The sequence below is a fragment of the Cenococcum geophilum genome (assembly GCF_001692895.1).
Source record: "Cenococcum geophilum 1.58 unplaced genomic scaffold K441scaffold_4, whole genome shotgun sequence".
NCBI lineage: Eukaryota > Fungi > Ascomycota > Dothideomycetes > Gloniales > Gloniaceae > Cenococcum > Cenococcum geophilum.
The window spans coordinates 2,397,396-2,423,370 of NW_027137562.1; the positions used below are offsets into that span (position 1 = coordinate 2,397,396).

Here is a 25,975-nt window from a genome sequence, read left to right on the forward strand (position 1 = left end):
CTTATGGCAAAGACGTCTTTTAGCAAGAGTATAATAATATAAGCACTACTATATCTTGTACCTAATGCAGTTATTATTATTATTCTTCTACTTAACGCAATTAGGTTAGAGTAAGTAAAAAAGATTACAAAGCTACCTTATGTTCAACCTGTTTATATATAGGAGAAAACAATATCTACTAAGCTAATTAAGGATATCCGCATAGGCAGCTACACATATATCCTTATCTCCCTAGAGCTTTTAGTTAGTGACAAGCTATATAAGGTTCTAATAGACCCAATATTTCGTTCCTATATTACCTTTATAGTGGTTAATAAAGTACACCTACTTATTAATTGGGGAGAGACCTTCCGTATAGCGTATATATAACTCTTTAAAGTACGTTTAGTCTTAGTTAATAAGCCTTAATTTATATATACCGTAATACTAGACCTATTTACGTTTTGGACTATATATAAGCTAGCTAGGTTTAAACCTAATATACAAATTATTAAAACCCTAATTAATCGGCCGGAGCTAAAGATTATACGGAGGGTTATAACCGTGCTAGAGAAGAAGGACTTTTAAGCTCTTTACTTTATTATTGCTACTACTCTAGTATATTTATATACTACTAGTAATAGTAACCAAAAAAAAGGCGAGCAATTAAGAAGCCGCTTAATATCCATATAGCAGATATACCGCCAACAGTTTAATTAACTTTAGCTAATTTTAAAGATGATCATCTTCTTTAATTCTAAGGAGTGGATAGCTGCCTATCGTAATACTATTCGTAGCTAGTTAATCTATCGCGGCTATAATACTGCTATTGCTAAAGAAGCGGTGTAGAGCTACTACGCAACGCTTACAGATATTAATAAAGACCGCTTATACGCCGAATACGCGCGCCTAACGTCTCAAATTCAAATTTTCGTTATATTAAATATAGTAGCACATAGTACAGATATCCTGGATATCTACCGTTCAATCTAATATAAAATGCCTCGCCACAAATCCTGTAATATGCTGGTATAGCGGTTTAGCTAGGCAGGCTAAGGAGAAGGCCTTTTAGGCGAAGCAATCTTTATAGTTAAGAGCCGCTAGCGGGGTCCTTATAATAAATTAGGTGGTTCTAAGCATACATAACCTTAGTATATAGGCGATCTTCGCGCAAGCGCGCTGCGTAATAATATCCGCGGGCGACAAAACGTAGAGACTGCGGATATTGCGGGCGATACTTTATCTATAGCGTTAGTTAGTACTAAGCAGTTGGTAGATATAAGAAGCAGGCGTAGGTTAAGCCCTAGTGGTTCTACAGTACGCCTACCTAAAGAGCTTATCGTACTAACTTTATGCCTAAAGAAGCGGTTAACTAATACGCAGTTACGTAGTAAACTACCGTTCACCCTATGGCGGCTAGTTAATAAGAATTAGGTATGCTTATAAGCAATATAATTTACATACTATAGAGACCCATAGTCTACTGTTAGTAAAGACTTATATTACAGTAACTGCAACCTAGCAATATTTATGGATTATGAGTACGATATCCGCATGTAACGTGGCCCGCCTCCACGTCGCCATACGGCCAAAAAGACTGAGAGTGCTTGCGAACTTGTCGCAAGCGCGGCGGGACCTAATATATATACTCTTACAATTGCCCTCTCCTCTGCGCGCTCGTCCTCGAGCGCTCGCAGGGATTCCTCTGTGCGCCCGTTCCGGGCCTCCACAGGGATTAAACGCCAAGAGTATCACCATATTAGTTAGTCCCTAGTAACATAAGCGATCGGAATCTCCACCGACGCCTCATCGCACGGATGCGCGTTAGACTGTACTAGAGCGAAGTGACCGATGGGGATCGAACCCACGACACCTGGCCCCAGTAAGTTCGCAAGCACAATTGTAACGTGGCCCGCCTCCACGTCGCCATACGGCCAAAAAGACTAAGAGTGCTTGCGAACTTGTTGCAAGCGCGGCGGGACCTAATATATATACTCTTACACCGCACTAGCTATAGTGCGGATATTGCGAAAACCCACTAGGAGCCTATATTAAGTAATATATAGAAGTGGTTTACGTAATAGGCGGAGGCTAGGTATTAGAATACATTATAAACGCCTATAGTTAATTATATTATACTAGATAAGTAGCTTTGTCGCCTCTATAATATAGGGTAGGTTCCAAATGCGGTATTATTAAGGTAAGTAATGCCTAAGTGGGATCCTAATATCCTTAGTAAGGAGCTTCCATCCCTTATTAAGCTTTTAGTAGATAAGGAATAAAAGCAGAAATAGAAAGAAATAGGGCAACTCTTAGGTTCTTCTAGGTTAATTATACAGATATTAGAGCGGTTTTCCTAAGCGTTAGAGCAGCACGCTATTACAGATAAGCGCTTATTATAGGCTCTTATACAGGCTTCGCAGGTTTTAGATAGGAGATTTAAAATATTAGCGCCGTGGCAATTAGCGCCTTACTATGGCGCTAATATATTATAGGCTAGTTAATAGTTAGCCATAAACCTCTTACTAATAACTTAGAAAGAGGATATACCTATACCTTTACCAACTCTTAGGTCTCTAGCTCCTACTCCTCTATTATTACCCTTATACTAGCCATTAGATATATCTATACCGCTAGCAACCCGCCAGTTAGATATATCTTTATTAGTACCGTAAAGGCGGTTAGCGCGATTAAATAGAGGCAAATATATACGAAGAGTACTATAGGAAATTAATGGCAATGCTAATTAGTATATAGCGGGCTAATATTAGGCGAGGTTAGTTAATATTAGGCGGGGTTAGCTAATACTAGGTAAGTTTACCTTATATCCGCCAAGCGGATATTATAACCATAGTAGCTAATATCTATTAGGATGACGCCCCCCCTTCCCCTTATACCTTATACCTCTAGTAAGCGCGGCCCAGGAACTAAATAGATTAATTAATTAATAATATTAATTACTTAGGAATATATACTAGTGCTACTAACTATAGCGGATATTAAACGGTTATAGTAATAGCTTATAGCTAATATCTTGTATTACTTATTAAGTAACTTATATACAGGTTAAAGCTAAATTTAAGTAAAGTTGGTAGGGAGTACAAAGCTATCTAGCTTATTATCATCATTATAGAGATTAAGCTTATTAAACACGGCGGAAAGATTACCGCCTAGCCATAAATTGAACTTATTAAGGGCAGATTAATTAAGTCGTTTAATACCTAGTTATAGTAAAGGCGGCGCTTCTATCTTTACTTACCGTGCCTAACGGCGGATAATAGAACCTTTAGCAATCGCATTAGTAAGCAATTAAATATCCGCTACAGGAGATTTAACAGTATATTAAGTAGACATCCGTTCACCGAATATAATCTTAAACTTTACACATAGTGGCCCTGTATAATTAGTTATATAAATGCTCCAGCGGAAGAGTAAGTCTAGGTTAAATGTTAAATTGCCACAAGTATATATAAGCTGCTTTAGCTCCCTATTAAGTAGCTCGTTGTTAAGATCTATTAGGTAGTAACTATCCTATTTGCCGCGGATATTTACTAGACTATTTACTAAGATAGCTTGCTAGAGCTTAGGGGAACAAGCATCTGTTAAAGTTAACTGGAAGAAACGTAACATCTCTGGTAGATAGTTCTTGTTTTAACTACTTGCGAAATAGATATAAATGTGGGGGAGCACGCGGCTAAGCAGGCCAATATCCGCAAGCTTAATGGCGTGCTTGAGGACCTTATATATCTCTACCAGTTGTAAAAAGCGGACGTGCGTTAGAAACTCTGCATTAGTAGGCTTAGAAAGTATTTGTAAGGATATAGCACTGCTAGCCTACTTAAGGTGACCCTTTTGCCGTAGTTCCGCAGGCTGGCTGGCATAGTTAGCCGCTTAAGAGACTTCCTAACCGAAAACCGCTGTGCGGATATCCTTAACTACTGCTAATAGACGTTGCGGAGATAGGCTTTTAAGGTACCGCTTAATATCTATAGGCGACTTGGTATTATAAGACTCCTTAATCTAAGTATAGAGCAACGCTACGATATAAGCGTTAAAGCTATAGAGAATTAGCTCCTCTATATAATAAAACGGCGCGCGCTTAGCTGGGATATTTCTTCGACCTAGGTAGTTTATATAGGTATATAGCGTAGAGTACTCTTAGGCTAATTGCTTGCTACTATAGTAATACCGTATAACTATATATAGGTAGTTTAGCTTTAGGTACTAAAGAGCTAGAATAGGCAGAGCCTAACGCAGGCTATTATAGGCGGATATTAACTTAGTACGTTCTCCCTAATATAACCGAATAAGCTTTACGGTCTTTTAATTACTATAGATTAGAAACAGTCGCTCCTTAAATGCTTTATTAGTGCGTTATAGATTTATTTAATAGAAAAAAATGTTGTCTAGTACCTTATAGGTTTTAGATATAGAAGCCTCTCTAGTTATAATAGGTCCTAGATTAAATCTAGACGTCCGCGTAGCGGGTATTATATTAATAGAAGGCATATATAGATGTTTAAACCGCGGGTTTTTGCTAAGTAATATATTAAGGCCTGGGTACGCCTCTATAATAGCTTTATAGATTAAAGCTATTAAGATCTGCTTTTGTATTTTGTCTTATAAATTACCTAGAGCCTCTATAATATCTAAGAACTTAATTAGAATATCCGTATAAAGCATACTCTATTAAAGCCCACTATTAGGTATACTTATACCAAAGATAAGCTTACCAGTTGTACGCAAATAGAACGTTCCAGTATCCCTAAGTGTTTAATGCTGAACTTATTAGAGGTAGTTGAAGTTATTATAGATAACAATAGTATTAGAAGCTGCACCTATTAAGCGGATTTTTACCTATATATAGGTTAGTATATACCTGCACCGCGGAGATTATAGGCTAAACCTTAATTTCTAGGCTATCCGCTCCTTCTACCGGTTTAAAGTAGTATAACTATTAATTAATTTAAGCCTATAGAGCACAGAAAGTATACGGCGCTTAACGCCGTTAGCTTAGAGATACATCCCTAGTAGCCGTAGGATACAGTTTACGGAGTTTCGTAAAAGGCCAAATACAAGCGTAGAAGCTATTAGAACCGCACGGCCTTTATATAAAAAATATTTGCGTTAACCCTCTTAACATACTATAATTATATACTCTAGTATAGGTGCATAAGTCTTTATGGCTTAATAGCACTGCCTAAGGTTAAGCTGCTTAATATCCGCATATTAGTTAAAGCTGCTAAATAGTAACTCTTTCTCCCTTAGCTCTTTAAGCTCTCCCTAGATAGTAAGAGCAATACTAGCACCCACTATACCGCGCTTCTCTATCTCTTTAGTATAGATATCTAGGATATTAGCATCCTCTAGGAGTTTGTTAAGGAGCTCCCTTACTCTTTTTTTCTTTAGTGCCTTACGTGAACCTTTAGCCATTATAATCCATTTAAGCGCTAGGTCTCTTATAGACATCCACTATGGCCTAAGACGGTTAATAATTACCCAGACCTTCTCTACAGCGGATATTGCGGGTATTTTATTAACTCCTACTTCTTTATCCTCTTAGGGATCTATATAGTTTAGCAGTAGTAAGTAGGCTATTAAGGACCGCTATTAAGCTATAGATAGTAATAGGGGAGACGACAGGGGAGACAATAGGGGAGATAATGGGGGTAGGACAAGACGGCTAATGCCCTCGGGCACTATATCCGCTATATCTCTTAATCCTCTAGCGGTATTAGTTAATAGAGAGGGTAGTTTATTATTAAAAGCTTAAGAAGACTAGCTCCTGCTAGACAAAATAGAGGGGTTTCTTTAACGCCTTTTAGATGCGCCCATGGCTGGCAGTTAGTTCTGGAAAATCCATTAATTAGAGAGCTAATTAAGGCAATTCTAATGTAGGTATTAACAGGATAATAGACGTAGCGGTTACTTACATTAATTTCGTTAAAGTTAATGGTTTGCCTTATATAAATAGACCGGCTCGGCTTCCAAAAGCTTACCAAAGTGGCTCAGACTAAGAAACAGATGGATCGATCAAATAGGTTAGCTTGCGGATATTCATCTGTTTCTTGGTCTAAGCATGCTAAGTCAACTTCTGCCCAGCCTTGACCAGACGTCACGTGGAACCCTTCCCGTACCTTCATCAGTGCTCAGACCCTCCGTGGATCGTTGGTGTGCACTGGCTTCACCCCCTTTGGTGAGCAATGCGAGATTTCAAATTCAGTACGCGCATCCAATCTCGCTTGATTGCCACCAACTGTACAGTGCCGTGATCTTCGTTAAATGTCGTAAGGTTTCCACCCGACGATATTGCCAAATTTCATCGATCTCTCTGTAGAGACGGCGTTGTATTCGCGTTTTGGCGGCCACAACGGAGGCGTAGTTAAGGGGGAGAAGAAGAAGCGTATGTCTTTAATTCTCCTGGTCAACTAAGGCGATTCTCTAGGGTAACCAAAAAGTCCTTGCATGTAGCCACAGCCGTTCGCCACAATTACTACGTACAGTGGGTGGCGATTAAGCGAATTTGGATGCGCGTAGCGAATTTGAATGTTCTGGTCGTGCAATTGACTGTATAAGTTCTGCTCCTTTTGGCCTATAAATCGATTCGTTGTGGAGAAAATAGGTTGACAAATCAGTGATTTGATTTTGACGTTCAGGGGGCAACCGGGTTCTCGGGTCCGAGCTTGAGGTATGACGGTTTGGAACATCAAAACTACGCACAGACAAATTTTTGTTAGAAACTGTCATAACTATGCAATGCTCCGTTACAAATCGGCGCGCGATCCTAATAAAAATCCGATTAGTATACTAGACGATCATCATCTAAGTTTATAAATCAATTATGTAATTAGCTTGTGATTAGATGAACGTCTAGGTACGAGGTATAATTTAACAGGGGAAGAGCCTCGAATTGAAGGATCTCGAAAGGACCAAGCAAGAAGCTCTTCCGCACCTCTATCATTGTATTGAAGTTTCTGAAATCTAATCTCTACATCTGCCCTCGTCACCATGTTTGGCCCCAAAGATAATTTCGCCGATTTGGCGGCCCAAATCTCATCCAGCACTGCAATGATCGCAGGTTACCTGGAGAAGAACAATCTCCCTCAGCCGACCTTTGCCGTTGATTCCCCACGGTCGCTTCCAGACGTTCCAGAAGTCCAGGCAGCACGAATGGCATTAATTGAGGCTGCCGCAAAGATACACCATCTAGCTATTGGTGCGGATGATTACATCTGGCAGCAGTCGTTGACCGTAAGTATTCGCTGCTTGTGCATTAAGCTTGTCATTCAAGTTGAACCTGTGCTCAACTTTTGGACCCATATAGCTCAAGCACGACCAATCCGTCATTGACATCTTGAATCAATTCAATGTCTGGGATGCAGTGCCCCTCGAAGGCACAACCACCTACGCAGCCATCTCGGCCAAAACCGGGCTCGCAGAACACATACTCATCCGCGTGATGCGACATGCCATGACCACAGGCATCTTCACTGAAACTGTACCAGGGTCAGGAAAAATAATGCACACGGCCACGTCTTCTATGCCAGCCCGCTTCCAGACACAAAAAGCTTGGATAGGACATAACTTAGAAGAAATCGCAGCCGGCTCGATCTACCAGTCTGAAGCGCTACGGAGGTACGCTAATAGCCAAGAACCTGGCGAGGTTGCGACGGCGTTGGCGTTTAAAGGTAACTGGACGGCCGATAAGACACTCTTTGAGTGGGCAGGAGAGAGTGAGCGTGAGGGGGAGGCGAAGGGGTGGCGGGTGCGAAGATTTGGACAGGCCATGGAGAGCATGGCTAACTCAGGGCCTGCGAAGATCGATCATATAAATGCTGGGTTTGATTGGGATAGTCTTGGGGAGGCCACTGTTGTCGATGTCAGCTCTTTCCCCCATTCTTCCGCATGCGTTCGAACGACAATTAAGCCTTGTCTCACCGATACTTTTCTGAACAGTCTTGACCCTTTCACTAACACATTCTAATTTAATTAGATCGGCGGTTCTGTCGGACATGCATCAATCGAACTCGCCAAAAAACACCCCAACCTCCATCTCATCGTGCAAGACTTCGCAGAGCTAGAGCCCCAACACAACACTCTAGTCCCCTCATCCGTCCGCTCGCGCATCTCATTCCAACCACACGACTTCTTCACGCCACAGCCCGTGGCTAATGCCGACGTTTACTTCCTCAAACATATCCTACACGACTGGTCCGACAAGTACGCGCTAAAGATCCTACGCAACATTATCCCAGCGCTGAAGCCCGGCGCGCGCGTTATTGTCATGGACGGGGTATTGCCGCCGCAGGGCGCTGTGCCTCTGAGCGTCGAGAGGCTGCTAACCAGTCTAGATTTGCAGATGCTGGCAGCTTGCAACTCGAAGGAGAGGACGCCTGGTGATTGGATTAAGCTGTTTGAGATGGCAGAGAGCAGGTTTGAGTTCAAGGGCATTGTGCAGCCACCAGGAAGCGCGGCCGCACTGATTGAAGTGATGTGGAAGGGTGATGCGTGAGCTCGGGTTTACGCGTCAGGTGTTAAGGCTATGAGATACTGCTGCAATGATACTGGGTAGATAGATTTAGACGAAATTTCCTTTCTTAGTATTGCTGTGACTGTTACAATTGAAACGTGTGGATATTTTCCTTAACAGGGTACCATGCCCTGCGCATTGTAACAACATGGCGCTCGGTGCATTGATATGAACAAAACATAGCAGAACCGAATGCTGTACCGCTCCAACTACGCCATTCCCTAGGTTACAGCCCCTATATCACACAATTGTCAGAATAATGATATTCACATCTTTTATTCCCTTTACATGACCACACAGCAAATAACATACCCACTTGTAGCGCTCGGCACCGGCCTCGACGTCGTCTTTAGCATCCGTGGCCCAAACCTAAATTTCCACCCGGTCTCATATTTCTCAATAATCTGCGTAGCATTCGGGTCGTAAGTTGGCAGGTCGCAGCGCGGACAGCAGTTTTGGGTGCCTTTCGTCGCTGGAATGGTGGTAGACTATCTAGAATGGTCGGAGAGCCGTCCTGGAAGCGTGGACAATTGGATATATTTCTGCCAGGGAGACAAGGGTTTACGAGACTCAGCCAGGAATGTTTGCAGATTGGGGAGACGTAGATGGTGCAAATGCACATTTTAGAAGGTTGTAACGAGCTAATTAGAGGTGGGATGCTGTGTGACTACTTATGAACGCTAGATTGAGGACTCCAGAAACTTGAGCGAAAGCGCCTCACCGAGGTCACAATAGCAGATATTTGAAGTCCAAGAGGCGTACACCTTGAATACTGAGGTATTTCCTGAGGGATGGAGATAGAGGAAGGTATGCGGTGGGAGCTCCGGACTGTTCGCTAGCATATTTGTACGTTTTTAAGTGGGTGAATATTTTGAGGTGTAAATCTATGACTCGCATCGCGACTTCTTGCGGTGGTGGAGGCCTGGTGCATTGTTCTACAGTGACTGCTCTTATATTCTTAACCAACGTGGTTAGGTGAAGCTTTTGTTCTTGATAATCTTCTGGCATGCTTACTACGTGATGACTTTTTTATTGTCTGATTCATACTCTGGATCATTCTCTTCGAGCTCCTGTTTCCGGATCGCTTGCATGAGTTCGTAGAGTTGTCCAATTTGTTGGTCTAGGGGATAAGAGATCAGTACGCGTGACGTGGAGTGGGCGTGAAAGGAAGCAGTGGCTAGTGAAAGGGAACACCAACCCGTCATTTTATCGACCTTATCTTTCTCCATTTTCCCACCCTTCCATGTATCTCCTTCTATACGCTGAGCATACAATTGCCATTCTGTAATAAATCCAATCTACGGATTACAAGTTAGTGTGTTCTGAAATTTATGAAAGAACTTTGAAGAGCTATGAATTACAATTTGCACTGGATTATCAATGTTACGGTGTGCTCTGAACTCGCTCTTTACATACTCATCACCAAGGAGGCGTTCTTGCGGAGGTAGCTTATTCCTGTGTGCTCGAAGCAATCGTCTATAGAGTGGTATTGGTGGTAGTAATGCCATTGGTGCTGGTCTAAGAGGTTTCACCAACCCAGCAGCTGTTGCTGTTGCGAAAATTCTGTGAGAAGCTTTCATCTTGACTATAATGTTCCGTGTTGGACTCAATGGTTATATTGAAGGAGAAAAAAAGGTGATGTCGTCCCTCGGCAATCCGCCGTCTTTTCTATCTCAGTAAGCGACTGAGATGGCAAATCCAACGGTGGCGCAGTAGCGCCACACTTTGTTAGATTTCGTCTGAGGGCCTTTGGTGCAAATTTGTACATGCTCTACCCAACACCAGTACCTTTCTACTCCCTTTTCTAATACCCTACTCTTACCCCATTGATATACTTTTAATTTTTTAGTTAATTATATAACTAAAGCTACTTTTTAAGAGTTTTTATATATAAACCCTATAAAGTTATTAAAATTATAGTAGAAAGAAGCAGAATAACTTATTTAATTCGACTCGGAGCCTTGCCTAGGCATGATTTTGTTGCAAAATGCCGCAAAATATTGCAATCTTAGTAGAAATCTACCTAAATCTTACCTAACTAATAGCTTTGTATTTTAATAAAAATCTAGTTAGTTATATGTCAGGTGACGGGCCCGTGTGCCAGATATTCGCTCACCTTTTTGGGTTTGTCTGGCTCAGGTGGCGTAGAGCCTATTGCCTCACGTTATAAAAGAGATTAAAATAACTTACTTTATTAACTTATTAGATTAAATTAACGTTATTGAGTAGTTAAATAGATATGAGACAGGATCTCTTATATAAAATTACGAAAACTTAAGTCGAGCCTTACCAAAACTCGCACTATAGACGGCAGGACGAGTAAAAGCTGTGGCGCAGTAGACGGCCTGCCGGCTGGGTCGGTCACTGAGATAAATCTTCTCCGACATCGAACTTTGCACCATCTATTTACCCTTAACATCAACCATAGCATGCTTCCAACGCCTTCTACCTCCCACGTGTTCTTCGACAATGTTTATGAGCCTGCCGAGGATTCGTTCTTGCTGCTAGACACGCTGTCATCATCTGCAGAGTCGAGCTTTCTGAGAGCACGATTCAGTAACCCACATACACACCAAAATGAGAGCTCTACACATAATCTAGGCGCACCGCTTGTAGTTGAAGTTGGGACAGGCTCTGGGATAGTCTTAGCGTTTGTTGCAGCTAATGCAAGAACCATCTTCGGCCGCAGCGACCTGCTAACACTCGGTACTGACATTAATAGCTTCGCCTGCCGAGCATCCACAAAGACCGTTCAAATAGCTATCACAGAGCCATCAGATCATCTAGAGCGTGGAAACTTCCTCGATGTGGTTAATGCTGATCTTACAACTCCGATTCGCCCTGGTTCTGTGGATATCCTCATTTTCAACCCGCCATACGTGCCAACCTCAGAAACTCCAGATCTTGCCCTGCATGATACCTTCAACATACTTCCCCCCGAAACAAACTCCACTACATTTGAACAAGACTCGCATCTCCTTGCTCTTTCATATGCTGGGGGTATGAATGGAATGGAAATTACCAACAAGTTGTTGGAGCAGCTGAGGGACATACTCCATCCAGAACTGGGGGTGGCATATGTCTTGCTATGCGCGCAGAATAAGCCAAACCAGGTTAAGGAGTGCATCAGAAACTGGGGCCAGTCATGGGCCGTAGACACTGTCGGATATAGTGGGAAGAAAGGAGGATGGGAAAAGCTTCAGATTCTCAGAATATGGAGAGTATGTTCAAATGGATGATAGCTTTGGAACAGCAGAGCGCTAAGTGGTAAGCAAAAGATCGGACGGATTTGAGCTTACGCTCTAGACACTGTACTAATATCATGAAAGCCCAGAAGATGAATATTGTCGTTTTACGAGCAAGACAGCCATATGTCTAGAACTAAGATCTTGTGGCAAAACATTGGGTTTGAAAATAGCCTAAGAACGAGTTTCAAAGCCATAAAATTATTTGAGCTAGCAACACCAATTTGCTCGGCCGGTATTCAAAGTCTTGGAGAATTGCATCTGCTGGATAGATTCATGAATCCTATACGATGAGAATCCGGCCACTCATTCATCAAGTCCAAAGTAGTTACGTTTCATAATTGAACCTCACATTCTGTTTCAAGCACTGAGCTACTTTATCTCCCGCAAAACAGTCTCTGGACTTACAGTTAAACTTAAATTAGAATGCAAAAGAAAAATAACAAAATTAGCCAGTTGATGTTATAAACATCCCAAATCCACGCCTAGATTTCACGGACTATAGTCGCTTGTACTATCCATGTCCGTCTCGGCCTCGTTATCTATTTTTGATCTACCCTCATCTTCGTCGGCCTCCGTATTCCCTTCATCATCCGACTCTTCTCGATCCTCGCATGATATCTCTAAATCTATTATGCGAACCTTTCCAGCAAAACCCTGGATCATCCTTCGGTAACCGGAATCATGTTTTACTAGTTGATCTCTTATAATTCTGTATTTCTCCTTCGTTGACAATGATCTGAGAATCCATTTATTTAGCGTGTCACTATACACCGCATGCAGCTTGCGGTCGTTTCCTTTTCGAGGCTTTTGGTCATTAACTAAAATATTAATATGCGGTACCTCACGTGGTACCCTCTGCTTCCAGTATCCGTTACCGTTTTGTGGATCGTAATTCCAAGGCTCCTTTCCCCTTCATATATCACTTCGGCTTTGTATTTTTCGATATCTCACACCGGAGGTTTTCCGGGCGCAAGGAAATGAATAATCGCGCCTAGAGCTCACACGTCTGCCGCTGAGGTTGATATTCGTGGAATCTCGGGTGGCTGCTAGATATAGGTATCACATGAACAATCTGTATTGTCTGGATTATATTTTGTAGAAATTCCAAAGTCACCGAGCTTGAATGATGGGTATGTTGTTCCGTTGGTCGTAACCAGGACGTTTCCGGTTTAACGCCACGATGAACTATCAGCCTCCAGTCGTCGAACGTTGCTCCTGTTGTACCGTATCCTTCGTGGATGAAAGCCAGTGCTGTGTGAAAGCTCTCCAGATGCACGACTCAGGCACCCGCTTGTTGTTCTGTTTACCAAGTTTCTCTCTGTACCGGACTTAGAGGTCACCCCCGGGACAGAATTCTAGGAATAAGGAACACTATCCTGAATTGGGCTTGTTCATTTCTGCGCCAAGGAGCTTCATAATGCGATTGCAGTTTGGTATTGATTTGAGACGGCGGAGTTCGGTCGAGCGCTAGTCTTCACGCTCGAGCTGAGTCTTGACAACTTTGACCACAAGTTCGGCGCGAGTGGTGCGATGGACGTGGAGATTGGCGGCTCCTTCACCGCCTACGCCGAAGCCGTTTTAGAAGGTAATGGTTCTCGTCAAACCTGAACATCGCTATTCGGTAGGATGTTGGTTAGAAGGCGGTATATGGAGGAAAACGGGAAACCTCTTATGAAATGAAGAGTTCAGTGGTATGGTGGAGTGGCTTCGTTTTTGGCTGAATGCTTAAATAGGAGGACACTGTCTAAGGGGCAAAGCTATGCCATGTATAATTATGTGTGATGGCGTGAATTTATTCGATTCAGATCACAATGAACGATTATCGCTTACCCTTCTATTCAGATAGATGAGTGGATACTACATCGAACAGTGACTTACAGGAACGGTGTGGATAATTTGCTTGAGCAAACAGGCAATGATGCGATGAATACTGTGGGAGAGAATGCGGAAGAACATTCGTAGTAAACAGGGCGTAAACCCTTTGAAACGGTCGGCTACTACCGCCTTCCTAATTAGGCTCACGAACACCAAAATGCTGCCAATGCCCGATTGTAGGCAAAACACTTGTAAAAGCATTGTATGGTAATTACGCTATTACTAAAGTTTTATAAAGCCTTATTTTTATATAATAGAGGCTCTATATTAAATTCTTTTGGGGTATTTGGTGCTAACTACTACTCAATTAATACCGTAATTTTGCCGATTAATATCTATCACATATCGGGAGGGCCATTTTTGCGCAGTTACGACCCGAGTTAGTGCGAGGTTAGGGCACCCCCTGATATCCGCGGGGCTTACAGCGGTCAGGAGAAAACTCGGCGTGGTCAGCTTCTGACCACGCTGAGTTTATGCATTTGCAGCGTATATATAAATAACTTTTTTTAGGAATTTAAAGTATTTAATATATAAAAACATTATATAACACTTAAGTTGCATATACGGGGCATATGCCTCCCACTAGCTATAGTATAAAATAAATAAGCTAAGTTGTTAAAACATAGCCCGTGTGACGGGGGTCGACGACGCAATTTGAAATAAGCTTGATTGCTAGCTATTTGCTCATGCTATCGTACATTAACTGCGTGATGGGTCAAGGACGTTCGGATGCAGAAGTAGAAAAGGAAGCGTATATGGGTATCAATACGTTAAACAAGTCTATATATAATATATTTACTATAGGTATTAATAAAGCGAGCTATATATAAAGAGCAATAATAATACTTAATAGCTTTGGCTTTATAATCGCTACTAAAATTATAACATTCCTTTCTAAATACTATAATAACTAATAGGCTAATTAAATGTAACGTGTCCCGCCTTTCATGTCGCCAAAAAGACAGTGCTTATATAAGAGGAATATACAACTTTGATACTCGCTAGTAAAATTCTAAACGTCGTCAAACCTGATTAAGCGATCACGTGTGATTAGATTGTCTGGGACCGAGGTAAGTTCAAGCGGAGGACGGACCCAAAAGACCCGTTGTGATGTATCCTAGCACGCGGTGGTCTTGGGCATGGACGTTTGAGCGCCTGCCTGACACCAGACGCGCGACTTCCAAGAATCTATCCAGGCAGCGGCCTTTGATAAAATGAAGTCTTCGCGACATCATTCACCTCGAAAGAATACATTCACTGTTGTACCTACCTACTCTAAACCTAGCCGCCCGACTCCATGAGCCTCGCAATCACGCTAGCCAACCTCCGCTAACCGAGAGTTTTTGTACTGCGAAGCTCACCATGGCTGCTATTATAAAACCGGCTTCTAATGTGGCTCCTATGAGCGTTGGAGAGATAGTGGAGCAAGCGGACAACTTTGAATACAATGTTCATATACCCCTCCGCTACTGGTTACGAAGCGCCGACACAATCCGGAAAGAGGTTCGTATGATGCAATCTCAGTTCTCTCTAACTATAGCCTTGACTGACTCGATTAGGCGCAAATATACGAACGGGAAGGCAATGACCAACAAACCTACCTATTACTTTTCCGACATGCACTCCTCATTTTGGACAAGCTTACCCAACATCCAGAAGCCAAAGATCCTAAGGCTCGGTCCGCACTAGTAGACGCAAACAAGATTGTAAAGAGAGACTTGGCAAAGTTGGAACAGCTCAAGCCACGGATTGAGAAACGATATACACTGTACTTGGAGGATCAAGCTAGACGAACTGCTAAGAAAGCGAAGCTAAAATCACTTGAGGGCAGAGGACAAAACATTGAGGGGCTGACGGATGGTATGGGCCAAGCTTCCATCCACTCCAGACAGATCTCTGATCCGGCATTATTTGATCAGAAGCAAACCTTGGATGCTGGAGAAAACCGAGCCTTAGCCGCCCAGCTCGCGTATAAAGAAATCAGAAGGAGAGACACTGCTCGCAGAGCCGTCAGACAAGCAGGTGTCTCGGAAGCAGAGGAGCAGGAGAGGCGGGTTGGTGGCTTGTGGGGAGACTGGGAGAAGGCACTGTCAACTCACGGCGAAAAGGATGAAGCCGATCAGCTTTCTCGAGACATTATAGAAGCTCGTCGGCGGAGGGATGCAGTCAACAATAGGAATCACGGGGCGGGCGAGGATGGCACTCAATTCTATCCTTCTTCGTATTGGGGCTCGTCCTCCCAGCATACATCTTCTTACCATTACCCTAGCGTCCCACAAAAGAGCACTTACCAAGGATGGAATGATACGGATATGACACCCTTAAGACCAAGCGTTATCCCGAAATTACCTCCAAAACCAACAATTCATTCGCTTGAAGCGCTATCGCAAGCTAAACCTCCAACCTTACCCCCTAAACCAGTTCAAGAGCCAACAAAAGTGGCTCCACCTCCCATTCCTGGTAAACTACCTCATTTCGAATCTTCTGAACTTATTTCGCGATCCCTACCAGCGACGCCACCTCAGGAACTAAATGCCAAAGACTATACTTTTAAACCTACAGCATATCTCGAAAACGGTACACCATTACGCACAGTCTTTCTTCCTCCTAATCTCCGAACCCGTTTTCTCAACGTAGCTGCATCTAATACCCGCAATAACCTCGAGACCTGCGGCATATTATGTGGTACACTCATTTCTAATGCTCTCTTCGTATCACGCCTCGTCATTCCAGAACAGAAGAGTACCTCGGACACTTGCGAGACCCTGAACGAGTCGGCTCTTTTTGATTACTGTGATTCAGAAGATCTTATGGTATTAGGTTGGATCCACACACATCCAAGCCAGACCTGCTTTATGAGCAGTCGCGATCTGCATACTCATTGCGGATACCAAGTGATGATGCCAGAAAGTATTGCGATTGTTTGCGCACCAAGCAAAGACCCATCGTGAGTTTCTCACACCTTTGCTAATGTTACACTTCTCTATTTTCCCACTGTCAAATCGGACTACTTCCAATTGAATCGCAACACCAGCTCCAAACACTATCACTAACACTATTTTCTTTTAGCTGGGGCGTATTCCGTCTAACCGACCCTCCTGGCATGAAAACAGTCTTAAACTGCCATAAAAGTGGACTCTTCCACCCACACGACGTGCCCAACATATACACTGATGCGTTGAAGCCAGGACATGTTTTCGAGCTACCGGGGCTAGAATTCCATGTCGTGGATCAACGGCCGTAGAGCCTTCGATGGCATTCTCCTTGCGCAAACTACGAGTTGGGATATCTCTCCATATACTACATTTTTGACAAATAATTTTGAGATCGTATATGCATAGCGCTGGCGTGGGTGACTGACTATACCGCTCGCCGAAGGTAACTTTATGGATGTATGGGATGCATAGAGTGGCGTTTTCGCATCAAATAAGATGATTAGTCTCACGGCGTGTTGCTTTTCCATTTTTCCTCTGAGCAGATTCCGACAACAAACATATATATGCTCTATTCTCTTCAAGCGCAGAAGGGTAGATCTGATATATTGTATACTAACCCAACCCGCAAAGCTTAATTTGCAACACAAATATTTAAGATCTTTACCAGGCTAATTATCTAACTTGTATGAGAGAATAGCATAGACGATACTGCAAGGATAATCTAGACGAATTTAACAAAGCTGAGCGTTACATAATACTACACAATGGCTTGCTTCGAAGTGCTATCTGCGGACACCTAATAGCATCAGATGCCAACCTGCAATGAAGTACTGGTTGCACAGTCTAAGTTTTCTGCCACCAGTGACATCGCGTGGATCTATAAGGCGGTGAGCCTAAATCTGACAATCAAATGTGAGAAAAGTCGTGTATATCTATAAGCAGTATAAGAAGGAGGAAGCAGCCCCCAGATCCCCATATACCTATATTATTAGTACAATCTCTTATAACTATATCGATTATACCTTTAAAGGAAATATCGTCTATAATATCTTTATATTACTTAAGTAGGTAGTCGCTCTAACTAATAACACTTAGAAGGCTAACCTAGCTACTTAATATTTTAAGATAAAGAGGGCCCCAAAGAGTTAAAATATTAAAAAGGAGCTCCGCGAATAGGAGAAGGTATATAAGAATTATAGGAAGGTTAATCTACCTAAGGTAGATAGCGATTAACTATTAAATCTATCTTATTAAGTTAGTTAGAATACTAGGGGTATAAACTATAGAGACTTAAGTAGATAATTGTGAGGGGATCTTGTAGACAGGGGGCTATAAGGACACGATTGTAGAACAGGATAGATTGGTGAGAGAGACGAATCCTTAAGGAGGTAAGGCCTCTGGGATCGTGGAGACTATATACTACGGGCACGTGCCCGGCGACCATCCGAGGGGCGTCTGGGGGTTGTCCTAAGGGCAACCCAAGGTGACCGCAATAATATCCCTTACAATAATATTTTTATTTATTGCTTTATAACGATATATTTATTTATAAAGAGTAATAATAATTAAATATTTTACTAGCCCTTATAAATAAATAAAAACTATAAACCCCTAGCTTAGGGATTTATAAACTAGGATATAGTTACTAGTATATATTAAGCTGCCTTAATGGTTTTATGTATATAGGACTATAGCCATAGCCTGTTAGCGACTTAGTCAATCGAGACATAAGCACAGCAAAAGGGTCGCGCAAGCCTGTATGATTGGATTGTCTATAAACGAGAATCTAAAGCTAAAGAAAGGAAAGGAGAAGAAGGGGAGCGCCGCTCGAAGCTATATACGATCTTCGCGCCACGTAACCGCAACATACGGCAATCTGTGGCAACTTACCGGTGCGTAGTTCTGCTAGTGCCGTAACATTACCCCCCCTCTAAAAAAGCCTGCCCTTAGGCTTTGCCGCTAAAAGTCTTAGTAAGAGAATCTAACTAATTAAACAACTTTAACCGCCGGTTAAAGTTCCTAGATATTTTAATACCTTACATAACTAAGAAATTTCTGGGGTGTTTTTATCCTTATATTCTTCTAGTAGCTTATTATCTTTATTATACTAGCATTCTATCTACTTATCTAGGTACTTTAGCGGTCCGGGTTTATTAGGGTAACAGCTATAGAACTCCTAAAGCTTATAGGGGCTACCTATAAAGTTTTATATAGGGTACTAAGTAGGGTCTAGGTTATATCCTTTCCAACTAATATAATACTTTAACGTTCCCTTTATAAGTTTATAGGCTAGTATTTCTTTAATTTCCTATTTATTATTATCGTTAACTTAAATTAGTAGAGGAGGTTTATTCTTTTGTCCAGGTAATAGGTTTTTTATAGCTTTTTATAGCTTATCTGGTAAGAAAATAGGGTAGACTTTAATTAAGTCTAGGAGCTTAACCTTATACAAATTGCCTACTTTATTAAGAATTTTATATGGTCCTACTATCTTATAGTCTAGCTTATAGCTAAGCCGTTCTATCTTTTAGTTCTTTATTATAACTTAGACTATATTACCTATAGTAAAGTTAGGCTCGCGCTTATACTTATTTGCCTATTATTCTATTAATTTCTAGGCCTTTTTTAAGTTTATATAGGCTACTTTCTAGGCTTCTTCTAAGCGCTTAGCGTACTGCTAGGCTTCCTTATAAGATAGTTTTTCGCGTATAGTTTAGGGCCCTTTTAGTCTTTCCTAGTTAAAGCTTATATANGGTAGGTAACCTATTTCTAGTTAAATAGGGGCAAATCCGGTAGAGTTGTGGGGTAGGGTTACTTAGGCGTAGTCTATTAAGGGTAACAGTTTGGCCTAGTTATCCTAGAAGTAGTTAATAAAAGGCCGAAGCCTCTAGTTTAAGTATTAATTTATAATTTCTGTTTAACCGTCTATTTGGGGGTAATATGCTATAAAAAGCTTTAGCTTAATACCTAGGATTTAGGTAAACTTATTCTAAAAGGCTAATATAAACTATAGCCCGTAGTTAGATATAATAGTATCTAGTAGTCCGTAAATTCGGTAGATGTAGTAGATATACAGTTAGGCTGCCTCTTTAGCATTAATATTCTTATAACAGGGAATTAAGAATAGGCGCTTACTAAAGCGGTTAACTAGGATTATAACCATATTATATCCGTTACGGTCTAGAGGTAGCTTATAAAAGTCTATAAAGATATATTACTAGGGGCGGTCGGGTATTAGGAGGGGTTTTAATAGTCCTAGGGTTTTATCTTATAGGATTATAGACCTACAGTAGTTATTATAGTTCTGTATATAGCGGTTAATATCTATAACTATTTTAGGCTAGTAGTAGCGGTCGCTAATAATCCTACGGGTCTTATTCTTTCTAGGGTAGGCCGTAGAGACCTAGGTATATGCTTTAGCAATAAGCTAAGTCTATAAGTTCTATTCCTTTACTACTACTAGCCGTTCCTAATGCTTAAGTAATCCATTTTTAAGGGACTATAGGCTGGTAACGTTCTTTACCTTTTTACGGTACTCCTATAGAGAAGGGGCCGTACGGTTTGTCTGCAGTAATTCGTTAATTAAGTTAAGTCCTAAAGGGTTAATAGGATATATCTCGGCGCTTAAGGAGTTTATACTTAGTTCTGCCTATATTTAGGGGTTAAAGTGCTCTAGTTATAGTAGCGTCTAGGTCTGTAATAAGATCTTTATAGCCGTATAGTTATCTAGGTCTTATTTACGCCTAGTAAGAGTATCCGTATAGTTTATAGCGCCTGGTCTATATATAATTAAGAAGTTAAACTAAGATAGGATATCTACCTAGCGTGCCTGCCAGGCCGTAAGGGCCTTAGTTATTATAAAGTATTCTAGGGCCTTATAATTTAATACTACTTTAATAGGTTTAGGTGTTATAGTACTGCAATAAAGTAGACTAAATAACTACGTTATGGTATAAAGAGGGGAAGAAGGTAAAAAGGGGGTATTGTATATAAATAGTAGGGCCGGCCGCCAAGTCGCTAGTAGTAGGCCAGCTAATAGTAGGAAATAGTATAAGACAGTATAAAATAGTATGCGTTAGGTTAGTGCCGTAATAGTACTCCTCTCCCCTAAATGGTTTAGTCCCTAAACTAAATAGATAACTTAAAAATAGGCAGTGTACGGGGTTGCCTATTTTTTACTACAAAGATATTAGTTTTATTTACCGCCCTTAACTGAGCTAATGGCGATTTTCTATGCCGGGCATAAAAAATCCTAATTGGTTAGTTTAGTAAGTAAGGTCGGCAGAACTCCATACCGCCACCCAAATCAATCCGCGTGGCGTTTCTTAGCGAGAATTTGGCTAATTAAACAACTTCGACCGCTAGTTAAAGTTCTATAACATCTTAACCACCACAAATTTTAATATGGTGGTCGGCCGCGACCTTAGCGTGACTTTTCCTTATCTTATGCCCAGTTTGGGGGTCCTAGCTTTTTAGGGTATTACTTATAGAAGCGCTATATAGCTTGTTCGTAACCCTTTAGGTCTTCCTCTAGCTGCTAGGTTATATCCTTATAATATTTCCATTTAATCTTATAAGTTAGGCCCTAGGGGTCTTCGTTATATATATTAAGAATTTTTTTAAACTCCTATTTGTCTTCTATATTGCCATTATTATCTCTCTCTACCATTCGTCCTTATATATTACGTCGCTCTGCGGTATTAATATTTACTTAGCTAGGGATCTCTTTAGCAGCCTAGAGGCGGACCTTAAATGTATAAAAGGATTTATTTACTTAGATATAGTCCAGGAGGTCTACTATAACTACCCCTTAGTATATTGCGAGTACGGGGTATAGGCCGTCCTATTTATCGTCCCATTTCTTCTTAGGTCTGTTTATCTTTATATTTTCTAAGCTAACTATAACTATATTACCTTTATAGAATAACGCGCTCTTATCCCTATAGGTATTAGTATTATCTTTATAGCGTTGCTATAAAATCCGGGCTAGGGCCTTAAGCTATATTAATATCCGCTTAAAGCGGTTGGCTATAAAGTCTGCGCAGAAGAACTCCTTCTTTACTTATGCTAATAGTATTAGTGGGCAGGGGCTAGCAGGCTCAATTCCGAGGCGAGAGTTAAAGCTATAGTTTATAAAAAATGGGGAGATGCCTATACTCTTATTGACTTAGTTATTTGTAGTAAACTTAGTAAGCGGTAAATAGTTAACCTAGTTGTCCTATATAAAGCTAATAAAAGTATAAAGGTATTTATTTACAGCAGCATTAATAATTTTAGTTTAGCTGTCTGTTTCTAGGTACTAGGCTAAGCTTAGTTATAAGGTTGTCTTAAGGCGTTTACTTAGTTGTTGCTAAAAGTTACTAACAAATTATATACCGTAATTAGAGATAATTATGCTTAGTGCACTATAGAGCTTATATACGTTATTAATAAAGCTATTAACTAGCTCCTCTATTAAGAGTCCTGTTACTAAAACAAGGTATTATATTTTAGTTAGGCGGTCTATAATAATAAGGATATATTTATATGCCTTACTATAGCGTTAGCATACTAGCAGCGTTATGATATAGTTAATTAAGATATCGGTTTATAGGCGGGCGGGTAATTCTAGTAGCTTTAGGAAACCGGGCGGGGTAAAATAGGGGGTCTTAGTGCGAAAGTATAAGGCACAGTCTTTAATAAAGGTAGCTATAAACTAGGAGATTCCTGGCCACTAGTATATTTAGTTTAAGAGGTTAAGAGTTTTAACCCAGCCAGAGTAACTAGCGGGGCCGCTGCTATAAGAGCAATAGGTAACTTCTAGGTAGAGGTCTAGGGCGTTAGGGATAAAGAGACGTTAACGGAAGTAGATCTGTCCGTTAACAATACTATATTCTAACTTATTACAATAAAGTAATTTCCTAATCTTCTTTAGCTAATAGCGAGCTTTTTAATTACATAGGGCTGCCACTATATCTCTTGCGAGTTCGTTCTCCTAGTATCCTAGCTAAATTAACTTATTTAGTGACTTTTTAGCTATTTTAGGGTCTAGAGCGGCTAGAAACTCCGCGTTGTTAGAGTTACGGGACTTATATAGTAATTCTTTTAAGATTATAGGGTTAACTTTCTGGGGCGGTATAACGACTTAGGCTTGGTAGCGGAGGCGTTTATTATTAGCGTCCTTAGGCCTTATTCCTAGTAGCTAGCTTAGGGTGTTAGGGAGCGTGGCTTTGCTACTAGGTCTGTATATAATTATAAAGTTAAACTATAAAAGGAACTCTACCTACCAGACTTGGCGCTGGTTTAGCTGCTTAGTAGTTATAAACGTTTATAGGTTTTTATAGTCGGTAGTAATTTTAAACAGCTCCTTAGTCCCTTACAGCTTAGGACGCTATTCCTCTAAAGCCTTAATAATAGCTAAAAGTTCTTTATTATAGATCTTGTAGTTATACTTTAGCGTAGAGTGCTTTACGGAGAAGAATGTAACTAGTTTTAATTTTCCGTTATTGTTATACTGGGAAAGGACTCCGCTGGAAGCCTAATTTAATACGTCTATCTCTACCACTGTTTTCTTTATATAGTTATAGTATGCTAGTACTAGTGCTAAAGTAAAGGCTCCCTTAAGGGCCTTAAATGATTTAGCTTATTCTAGTCCCTATAGCTATCCAATATCCTTCTTTAGAAGTTTTATTATAGGTATAGCGATAATAGAGTAGCCTTAGATAAATCGTTGGTAGAAGTTCGCGAAGCTAAGAAATTGTTATAGTTCTTTAATTAATGTCGGGTCCTTCTATTCCTATAGGGCCTGTACCTTTTTAGGGTCTATAGTTATGCCATTAGTCGAGATAATTAAGCCAAGGTATTTTGTTTTAGTAGAGTAGAACTTAGACTTATTAATATTAATCTAAAGTCCAGCATTGCCGAGTCTTTAGATAACTTCATTTATATACTTAGTATGCTCGGCGCGTGTTTTAGAAAAGATAAGGATGTTATTAAGGTAGGCAGTATAGTAGTTGTTAAGGGCGTTATATAGAATATAGTTAATATAGTTCTAGAATATAGTAGGTGCGTTATAAAGGCTAAATGGTATAACTAGTATCTTATAGAGTTTAAACTGGGTAATAAATGCTATAAGCTACTTATGGCCCTTTATAATCCGGATCTAGTTAAACGTAGTAATTATATTAAGTTTGGTAAAGTACTTAGCACTATAAAGTGCGTTAAGTGTCTCGCGGATTAGTAGTAGTGGGTATTAATTCTTAATAGTGACTGTATTTAGGCCTTAGTAGTTATAGCAGATTTATATACCGCCGCCGGGCTTAGTAGCGAGGAGGAGTGGTATAGTAGCTGGTAAGGTTAATTTACGGATAAAACCCTTATCTAGTATCTTATTAATCCACTTCTTTACACACCTAAGTTTAGTAGGTAAGAGTGGTCTATTTTTTTTAGTATGGGGCCTAGTTTCTAGGGGTAATCTCAATTTTATGGTCCTATAGTTGGTAAGGGGGTAGCTTATCTGCGTTTTTAGGGAGGAAGTGCTTAATATATTTACTAAACTCCTTTAGTAGGCGTTATAGAATGTCTTTGCGGGTTAATCCTGGTTTACCTTTTAGGAATTTTTTAATATTAGTGTTGACTATCTTCCGACGTAAAAGCTTGGGTTTAGTTTTTAGATTTATCTTAAGGAAGTTATAGAAATAGGGGGGGGAGCGCTTTATAGGCTTTCTTTATTATATAGTCGCCTTTTACTAGCCGGCGGAAAGACCTTTCTAATAGGTTTGGTACTTCTATTAGGCCTATAGGCAGCTCTTTAAGTAGCTATTAGTGCTTATCTTATTTAACTAGCTCTACTAGCTCCGCTATATAGATCCTTATTACCTTTACGTCTTTTTATTTATAGAACTAGGTGAAATTAATAGCATAAGTATATTTAATATTATCTAGGTTAGGGCGTATCTGGTTCTCTGGTGCTATAGCTAAGCTAATATAGCTTAGTTAGCCTAGGGGGGCGGAAATAAGGCGGCGGCCCTATATAGTACGCGCGGGAGATAGGTATAAGGTTAGGTGTTACAGTGGTGCGGTTTTTATTATCCGGGTTTTAGTAGTTCTATAGCCAGTCCTTGCTATAACGCGAGCTGTAGTGTGCGTATATGGCATATAGCTTAGTTTTAGGTATTGGGCTAGGCGGCTGGGGTTTAAATGGTGCCTGGGTTAAGGTTGGATTCTTAGTAGTAGCGGCGCGAAGCGGACCTTCTTCCTTAGTCTCGGTAGGGCTGGCTAGCCTATCGTTTTGGTTTTAAGTGCTAGGGTAGTCCAGTCTTCCACTATCTTATTTCTTTACAGCTATATAGGCTCCCCTTTATTAGGAATATCTTCTACTATTAGGGCTTTATATATAGTCCTAGGCACTAGGCTTAGTAGTGCTAAGTATCTATATAGGGCGTCCCTGCTAACGTCGGTTATCCCCTATAGAAGGCAGTGCCTAGAGTAGTAGTCTAAGTTAAAGCGGATCTTAAGTTTCCTAAAGCTAGGGCAGGGCTTGTGCTTCTAAAGCTAGGGCATACCTAGGATAATTAGGGTAGTGGGTGAGAGTTTAGTAATAAAAAAGAGCATGGCTTTAGTATGGAGGCCGATTAATATTTAGGTGGTAAAGTAGTCCATAATAAGCGAAGTTGGGATGCTATCTATAAGGCGTAGTAGCCTAGGTGCTAGCAGCTTCTTAGTTATAATATTATACTTTCTTATAATAGACTCTATGTTAGTAAATACTATTATAGTACTACTAGAGTCCACTAGGCTTACTATATTAATATAAACTTAGGGGTATAGGTTATATAATAAGGAGAGTTGGGTTTAAATAAGGATTAATTTCTTATTACTATTTACTAATCTAAGATTAAGTAGTAGTTTATTAATAAAAAGGACTAATTAATCTAGTAATAGGGACCTAATCTTCTCGTCTTCCTCCTTATATAGTTTAGACCCTTAGACGCGACTTAGTTTAAAGGTCTACCTTTTAACAACTAGGGTACGGGGCTGTCTTAGCGGGGCGGTCCAGTGTCCGTCTAGCTAGTGGTATTAGTCTTAGTTTTGGTTAGGGTATAGGAAGACAATACCTCGCTAACGACGTAGCCGTGTTTGTATTCGCTAGCGCGAAGTCGTTAATACTAGGCGTTGTTAATAGGTTGGGCTCCTATATAGGGTATGGTTTGGAGTAACTAAGCCGTAGGGTTAAAGGGGGGGGGTTGTCCGCCGCGGCTATAATAGGCTCCACAGTCGCCGCGTCTATAATGGACTCTATAGTCGCCACGTCCGCGGTTATTAGTTTACATTATTTAACGGGGTGGCATTAGAACTAGGTTTGCTATCTTAGCGGGGTTATAGGCATCCTTTTAGTGGCCGGGTAGGCTACAGGCAAGGCATAGTTT

At 40.8% G+C, this 25,975-nt stretch overlaps 5 protein-coding genes across 5 annotated transcripts; 3 read left to right on the forward strand and 2 right to left on the reverse strand.

The window, feature by feature from the left end:
• Positions 1 to 6,983: 6,983 nt before the first annotated feature.
• Positions 6,984 to 8,491, forward strand: K441DRAFT_692892 (O-methyltransferase; the record flags this gene model as incomplete). The annotated part of the gene is made up of 3 exons (XM_067652601.1): positions 6,984 to 7,230; positions 7,304 to 7,858; positions 7,973 to 8,491. The coding sequence occupies exons 1-3, from the start codon at positions 6,988 to 6,990 to the stop codon at positions 8,489 to 8,491; spliced, it is 1,317 nt and encodes a 438-aa protein (XP_067508817.1). The 5' UTR covers positions 6,984 to 6,987.
• Positions 8,492 to 9,522: 1,031 nt separating this feature from the next.
• Positions 9,523 to 10,089, reverse strand: K441DRAFT_538077 (ACN9-domain-containing protein; the record flags this gene model as incomplete). Its single annotated transcript, XM_067642513.1, has 3 exons — positions 9,523 to 9,629; positions 9,708 to 9,807; positions 9,871 to 10,089. The coding sequence occupies 3 exons, from the start codon at positions 10,087 to 10,089 to the stop codon at positions 9,523 to 9,525; spliced, it is 426 nt and encodes a 141-aa protein (XP_067508818.1).
• Positions 10,090 to 10,884: 795 nt separating this feature from the next.
• K441DRAFT_212165 (methyltransferase) lies at positions 10,885 to 12,042 on the forward strand. Its single transcript, XM_067640543.1, has 2 exons — positions 10,885 to 11,776; positions 11,839 to 12,042. Exon 1 carries the CDS (start codon positions 10,939 to 10,941, stop codon positions 11,746 to 11,748), a length of 810 nt encoding a protein of 269 aa, XP_067508819.1. The 5' UTR covers positions 10,885 to 10,938; the 3' UTR covers positions 11,749 to 11,776; positions 11,839 to 12,042.
• A 204-nt stretch (positions 12,043 to 12,246) lies between these two features.
• On the reverse strand, positions 12,247 to 12,624 carry K441DRAFT_539468 (uncharacterized protein; the record flags this gene model as incomplete). The annotated part of the gene is made up of 1 exon (XM_067642557.1): positions 12,247 to 12,624. A coding segment is annotated over one exon (378 nt), but the record flags the coding sequence as incomplete, so codon positions are not given.
• Positions 12,625 to 14,763: 2,139 nt separating this feature from the next.
• K441DRAFT_652771 (uncharacterized protein) lies at positions 14,764 to 17,314 on the forward strand. Its single transcript, XM_067647421.1, has 3 exons — positions 14,764 to 15,135; positions 15,192 to 16,579; positions 16,702 to 17,314. Exons 1-3 carry the CDS (start codon positions 14,995 to 14,997, stop codon positions 16,874 to 16,876), a joined length of 1,704 nt encoding a protein of 567 aa, XP_067508821.1. The 5' UTR covers positions 14,764 to 14,994; the 3' UTR covers positions 16,877 to 17,314.
• The last annotated feature ends 8,661 nt before the right edge of the window (positions 17,315 to 25,975 follow it).

Coding starts and splice junctions, on each gene's coding strand:
- K441DRAFT_212165 (XM_067640543.1), top strand. CDS start 10,939: ATGCTTCCAACGCCTTCTACCTCCCACGTGTTCTTCGACAATGTTTAT.
- K441DRAFT_652771 (XM_067647421.1), top strand. CDS start 14,995: ATGGCTGCTATTATAAAACCGGCTTCTAATGTGGCTCCTATGAGCGTT. Junction 15,136..15,191: donor CCGACACAATCCGGAAAGAG/GTTCGTATGATG, acceptor TGACTCGATTAG/GCGCAAATATACGAACGGGA. Junction 16,580..16,701: donor GCACCAAGCAAAGACCCATC/GTGAGTTTCTCA, acceptor ATTTTCTTTTAG/CTGGGGCGTATTCCGTCTAA.